Source organism: Calidris pugnax, unplaced genomic scaffold (assembly GCF_001431845.1).
Source record: "Calidris pugnax isolate Ruff unplaced genomic scaffold, ASM143184v1 scaffold300, whole genome shotgun sequence".
In the NCBI taxonomy this organism is placed as follows: Eukaryota; Metazoa; Chordata; class Aves; order Charadriiformes; family Scolopacidae; genus Calidris; species Calidris pugnax.
This window is the reverse complement of record NW_015091014.1, coordinates 517,679-523,882: the sequence shown is the minus strand read 5'-3', so window position 1 is coordinate 523,882 and position 6,204 is coordinate 517,679. Positions and strand designations below refer to the sequence as shown.

The following is a 6,204-nucleotide window of genomic DNA, read 5'->3' as shown; positions in this document are numbered from 1 at the left end:
ACCCCCGACTGTTTCCCAACAGCAGCTCCTTCCAGCCAGGAACACACCCCCCCCCTTTCCCCTGGTTTTAACCCAGAGAAATAATCCCTGGCATCCGAGGAACAGCCCTGTGCGTGCCAGCCCGGAGAAACCTCCTCACACCATTCCCCTCCCAGCTGTCTCCTCCGAGCTTCCCTCTCCCTGCCAGCTGTCCTCCTGCCAGAGCTAAATTTGGGAGAAATCCCTGGATTTATTTATTTTTTTTTTAAATTCTGCTCCCTGGCTCCCTTGTCCCACGGATGGGTGAGATCCCTGCTGGGGGTGGAGATCTCCATGGGGTGTGGAGCCTCAACTGACGTGGAGAAGCTCCAGTTGGGCTCTGGCAGCGATCCCGTGGTCCGGAATGCTCCTTCCCGAGCTGGTGGTGGCCTTTGGAGGAGTCAAATTCTCCTTCTGCCACAAGGTGACCCCCCCCCTGCCCTTAGTGGGGGAGGGAGAGGCCATGGATGTTGTTTACCTCCTCAGATCTGGTTGATTCGTTCACCCAGAGCAGGTTGGATTCATCCAGGGAGGGGTTTGAACGTCTCCAGAGAAGGAGACCCTCCCACGTCTCTGGGCAGCCTCTTCCAGGGCTCTGCCACCCTCAAAGTCAAGAAGTTCCTCCTCGTGTTGAGATGGAACTTTTTACGTCCCAGTTTGTGCCTGTTTCCTCTTGTCCTGTCACTGGGCACCACTGGAAAGAGTCCGGCTCCATCCTCCTGACCCCCACCCTTGATGAGATCCCTCCTCAGCCTTCTCTTCTCCAGACCAAAAAGCCCCAAGTCCCTCAGCCTTTCCTCATCAGAGTGATGCTTCAGGCTTGGAAAAGGACCTGGGGGTGTTGGTCACCAACTGGCTGAAGATGAGCCAACAGCCTGCCCAGGTGGCCAAGAAGGCCACCAGCATCCTGGCCTGTGTCAGGAAGAGTGTGGCCAGCAGGACTGGGGCGGTGATGGGCCCCCTGGACTGGGCAGTGGGGAGGCCCCATCTCGAGGGTCTGGGTCCAGTTTTGGGTCCCCTTATGACAAAAAAAGGACATTGAGGGGCTGGAGTGAGTCCAGAGAAGGGCAACAGAGCTGGTGAGGGGTCTGGAGAAGAAGGAGAAGGGGCTGGAGAAGAAGGAGAAGGGGCTGGAGAAGAAGGAGAGGGTCTGGAGAACCAAGGAGAAAGGGCTGGAGATCAATGAGAAGGGGCTGGAGATGAAGTCTCTCTCGAGGAGCAGCTGAGGGAGCTGGAATAGGACGAGAGGAAACCACCTCAAGTTGTTCCAGGGGAGGTTTAAGTTGGAGATGAGGGAAAATTCCTTCCAAAAGGGTTGTTGAGCACTGGATGAGGCTGCCCAGGGCAGGGATGGAGTCACCATATCCCTGGAGGGACCTCTCTGTGGTGCTTGAGGACACACGGTGCAGTGTTTGGGTTCATGGCTGGACTTGAGGATCAAGGTCTTTTCTGCCCAAAAGGATTCTCGAGCTCAGCCCTTTGGAGGTGCCCACCTCCAAATTCTTCTGATGCAGCACGAGATACCGCTGCTCGGGGGACTTTTGCCTCCCTGAACCCCTGTCTCTTCTTCTCCCCAAGGTATTTCTTCCCCCGCCAGCTCCTCATCCGTTACTTCTGGACCCCCAACCAGCAGGTCGAGTTCCTGGACGCCTACGACTCCATCAGGAGGGGCTCCTACCCCCACGTGGTGGAGAGCATCGCCCTGGCAGCACCTTCCCTGCCAGAGCCCCACCTCCAGAAGCTCCTGCAGGAGCTCTGCGCCGAGGTAAGGTCACCTCAACCCCTCCTTGGGGGGACGGGGGGGTGACCAACCAACCAACCAACCCCCCCAGGAGGTGTCAGCAGCACGTCCTCTGCCTCTTCCAGGTGCAGCGAGGTTGCCAGCCCCGCGTGGCCGAGCTCTACGCCATGAGGAACGTCTTTTCGGGGCCTCCCTTGGCTCTCAACAAGCTCCAGGTGGCTCACGTGGTGAGTGAGGCTGGTCCCCCCCACCAGCAGCTCTCCTACAACCGGGTCTTGAGGGGCTCCTCTGTTCCCTTGTGCCCCAAACGGAGGGTGGGGACCTAAAATCAGGCTGGTTGTGGATGGAAAAACTGACCATGAGCCAGCAGTGTGCGTTGGTAGCCCAGAAAGCCCCCCACCCCCTGGGCTGCACCCCCAGCCCCATGGCCAACAGGGCAAGGGGGGGGGATTTTGTCCATGGAGGAGATCCCCACCCTGGTGCTGCCTCCAGCTCTGGGGCCACCAACATCAGAAGGACACGGAGCTGTTGGAGCGGGGCCAGAGGAGGCCCCGGAGATGCTGGGAGGGCTGGAGCCCCTCTGCTGGGAGGGGGGCTGAGAGAGTTGGGGGGGTTCAGCCTGGAGAAGAGAAGGCTCCGGGGAGACCTTGGAGCCCCTTCCAGTCCCTCAAGGGGCTCCAGCAAAGCTGGGGAGGGACTCTGGATCAGGGAGGGGAGTGATGGGATGAGGGGGAAGGGTTTTAAACCAAAAATTAGGAGATTTGGGTGAGATCTGGGGAAGATGTTGTTTGGTGTGAGGGTGGTGAGAGCCTGGCCCAGGTTGGCCAGAGAAGCTGTGGCTGCCCCATCCCTGGAGGGGTTCAAGGCCAGGTTGGAGGGGGCTTGGGGCAACCTGGGCTGGTGGGAGGTGGCCCTGCCCAGAGCAGGGGGTGGCACTCAATGATCTTTAAGGTCCCTTCCACCCAAACCAGTCAGTGATTTTGTGAAGACAGCCCTGGAAGGAGACCCTTTGTCCGTCTCTGCTGTATCTCCCTGGGGCCATCGGCCACCCCTGACCCGTCCCCACCCACCGGGACCTGCCCAGAAGGTCTCCATCCAGCCCAGGATGGAGCTGGTTCCTCCAGACACCTCTCCCTTGTCCCGCTCATGGGGCTGGGTGTAACGAGAACGAGCAGGAGCAGCTCCAGGTTTCAGCGTGGGCAGGACAATTAGTCAGCTAATTAGAAGGCGAGCGAAATCTGGGGCACGTCTGGAGTGGGAGGGGCTTCATCTGATTTCAGTTGGGTCCCAATGGGTCAGACACCCCATTTTTGGAAGGGTTGGACCCTCCTGGGTGATGACTCTGCCTTTCTTTTCTCCATCCCTCCACCCCAGAAAGCCCTGAGCCGGGTCTTGTTCCTCACCCCTCATTTGCCAGCTTTTCTCCTGAGGCATCGCCTGAGGAGCCACGTCCTGGAGATCCGTCACCTGGACCGGGCTCTGCTGCGCCTGGGCTTGGGCCAACTCTCTGAGGAGGAGCTGAAAGCGGTGAGGAAACCTCCCCAACCTCTTTTACCCCACAGGGGGTTCACTTCAACCCTCCCCATCCTCCCCAGAGCCTCCTCGGGGGGCACATCCCTTCCCCCTCCAGACCCTGCTGCAGGTGGATCCTCAAAAAGCATTTTCTGAGCCCGTTTTCCACCCTGGGAGAGCCCCGGGACCCCTTTCACAGAATCCATCACAGAATCTTCATGGTTGGAAGGGACCTTTGAGATCATAGAGTTCAAACACAAAAAAACCCAACCCAAAACCCAAAAAAGCCCCAACAAAACCGCACAAACAGCCACAAGCCATCCCTGGAGGTGTTCAAAAGCCGGGTTGATGTAGTGCTGGGAGGTCTGGTTTAGTGATGATGCTCCTTGTTTGTTGTGTGGGTGTCTATTTTTGTCAGTTAGGTTGATGGTTGGACAAGATGATCTTTAAGGTCCCTTCCAACCTAGAAGATTCTGTGATTCTGTGAACCCAACAATCTCGGGCACTAGAACGTGCCCTGAAGAGCCACCTCTACACGTTTCTTCAATCCCTCCAGTGATGGTGACTCCACCACCTCCCTGGGCAGGCTCTTCCAGGGCCTGACCACCCTCTCAGGAAAGTCATTCTTCCCAAGATCTCATCTAAACCTCCCCTGCCCCAGCTTCAGACTGTTTCCTCTGCTCCTGGCATTATTCCCTTGGGAGAAGAGGCCAACGCCCACCTCTCTACACCCTCCTTCCAGGGAGTTGAGAGGGCCATGAGGTCTCCCCTCAGCCTCCTCCAAAGAGTTCCCTCAGCCTCTCCTCGTGTGACTTGTTCTCCAGACCCCTCCCCAGTTTGGTGGCTCTCTGGACACGCTCCAGCACCTCAGTGTCCTTCCTGACAGGACAAGAGGAAACGAACACAAACTGGGACAGAAGAAGTTCCACCTAAACATGAGGAGGAACTTCTTGAGTTTGAGGGTGGCAGAGCCCTGGAAGAGGCTGCCCAGAGAGGTGGTGGGGTCTCCATCTCTGGAGACAGTCAAACCCACCTGGATGAATCCAACCTGCTCTGTGTGGGACCTGCTCTGGCCAAAGAGGGGGTTGGAGGAGATGATCTCCAGAGGTCCCTTCCCACCCCATGTCATTCTGTGAAAGGCTGAGAGAGCTGAGACTCTTCAGCCTGGAGAAGAGAAGGCTGAGGGGGGACCTTAGTGGTGCTGCCAAGGATCTAAAGGGTGGGTTGAGGGAGGATGGAGCTGGACTCTTTCCAGTGGTTCCCAGTGACAGGACGAGGGGCAACGGGCACAAGCTGGACCATGGGAAGTTCCACTCCAATGTGAGGAAGAACTTCTTTGGGGTGAGGGTGGCAGAGCCCTGGCAGAGGCTGCCCAGGGAGGGTGTGGAGTCCCCTTCTCTGGAGATCTCCAAGCCCCACCTGGATGCTTCTGAGTGATGTGCTCTGGGCAACCCTGCTTTGGCCGGGGAGTTGGACTGGATGATCTCTAGAAGGTCCCTTCCAACTCCGACAATTCCCTGATTCCATGAGAAGGTGGCTCACACGGTTGCAGAAGAAGATCCAGTTGGTTGAGCAGGACCTCCCCTTCCCCAAACCCCAGCTGGCGGCTGCCCTTTGGTTGTCCCTCAGCCCGGCAGCGCCGTTCCTGGTGGGATTCCCCATCTCCTCACCTTCTCCAGATGTTTTTTCTCCCCTTTTCTTCTCAGGCTTGTTACCTCCGTGGCCTGAATTCCACCCACTTGGGCACGGCTGAGTGCCGAGCGTGGCTGGAGCAGTGGCTGGGACTCTCCTGCAAGCTCCAAGGTACAGGGGGGGGGACACCAAAGAAGGTGTGTGGGGGGACCGTCTTGAGACCCCCATGGAGAAGGGGGGTCATTTCTGGGGGAATTTCTGGAAGTGGCTTTTTCCCCTCCCAGCCCCGAGAGGAGGAGGTGGTGGAGTGGAAATGTCTCTGGAGATGTGTGTCCCCCCAAAAGGACGGGGACAGAGACCTCGTGGTGGCAGATTCCAGCCCCGGGGGGAGCGGGAGGGAAGGGGGGGGACCCAAAATGGAGCAAATTCCGCCCCCCCCCCAACCCCGGGGGCTCTCAATCCTCTCCGGAATTTTTGGTTTCCAGCCTCGGAAGCGTCTCTCCTGGCCAACAGCATGGTCCTGCTCTCCCTCAACTACCTCCGGGCCAAGGCCTGAGGGCCCCGCACCCACACCCCTGCTGGACGCCCGCTTTTTGGGGGGGCTGCAGAGCCACCGACCCCTCCCCGACCCCCCCGTTTTTGGGTTTTTGGGGGGACACACACACGACGCGAAGCTGCGCTTCCCTCCCAGGTTCGTGCTGGCGCTGGCTCTTTTCCTCCCCGCGCTGCCATGGGAGAGAGAGGGCTCCGTGGGGCTGGAGACGCCGTGGGGCTGTAGGCTGCTGTGACACTGGAGATGCTGTGGGGCTGAGGATGCTGTGGGGATGGGAAAGCCTTGGGGAGGGGGACACTGTGGGGATGGGGATGCCATGGGGATTGGGACACTGGGGCTGGGGACTCTGTGGGGCTGTGGATGTTGTAGGGCTGTGGACACCGTGGGGCTGGAGATGCCATGGGGCTGAGGATGTTGTAGGGCTGTGGACGCCATGGGGATGGGGACTCTGTGGGGATGGGGACTCTGTGGGGCTGGGGATGTTGTAGGGCTGTGGACACTGTGGGGCTGGGGATCCTGTAGGACTGGGGACGCCGTGGGGCTGAGGACACTGTGACACTGGGGACGCCATGGGGATGGAGATGTTGTAGGGTTGGGGACGCTGTGGGGCTGGGGATGCTGTGTGGCTGGGGACACCAGGGGGCTGGGGACGCCATGGGGCGGGGGACACTGTGGGTCCCAGTTTCCCCGTTGGGTCCCACCGGGATCCTTGGGGGGGGGCCTGAGTGCTTTTGGGGCCCAGATTCCC

The 6,204-nt window shown here is 59.3% G+C and overlaps 1 protein-coding gene across 1 annotated transcript in view; it reads left to right on the top strand.

The window, feature by feature from the left end:
* LETMD1 (LETM1 domain containing 1) overlaps nucleotides 1-6,088 on the top strand; it is an 8,932-nt gene extending 2,844 nt beyond the window's left edge. Inside the window, exons 4-8 of the mRNA XM_014955687.1 lie at nucleotides 1,597-1,783; nucleotides 1,885-1,986; nucleotides 3,134-3,286; nucleotides 4,978-5,074; nucleotides 5,389-6,088. Of these exons, the coding sequence (XP_014811173.1) occupies nucleotides 1,597-1,783; nucleotides 1,885-1,986; nucleotides 3,134-3,286; nucleotides 4,978-5,074; nucleotides 5,389-5,459 (610 nt within the window). The 3' untranslated portion in view covers nucleotides 5,460-6,088. The remainder of the gene's footprint in view (nucleotides 1-1,596; nucleotides 1,784-1,884; nucleotides 1,987-3,133; nucleotides 3,287-4,977; nucleotides 5,075-5,388) is intronic.
* Nucleotides 6,089-6,204: the final 116 nt, after the last annotated feature.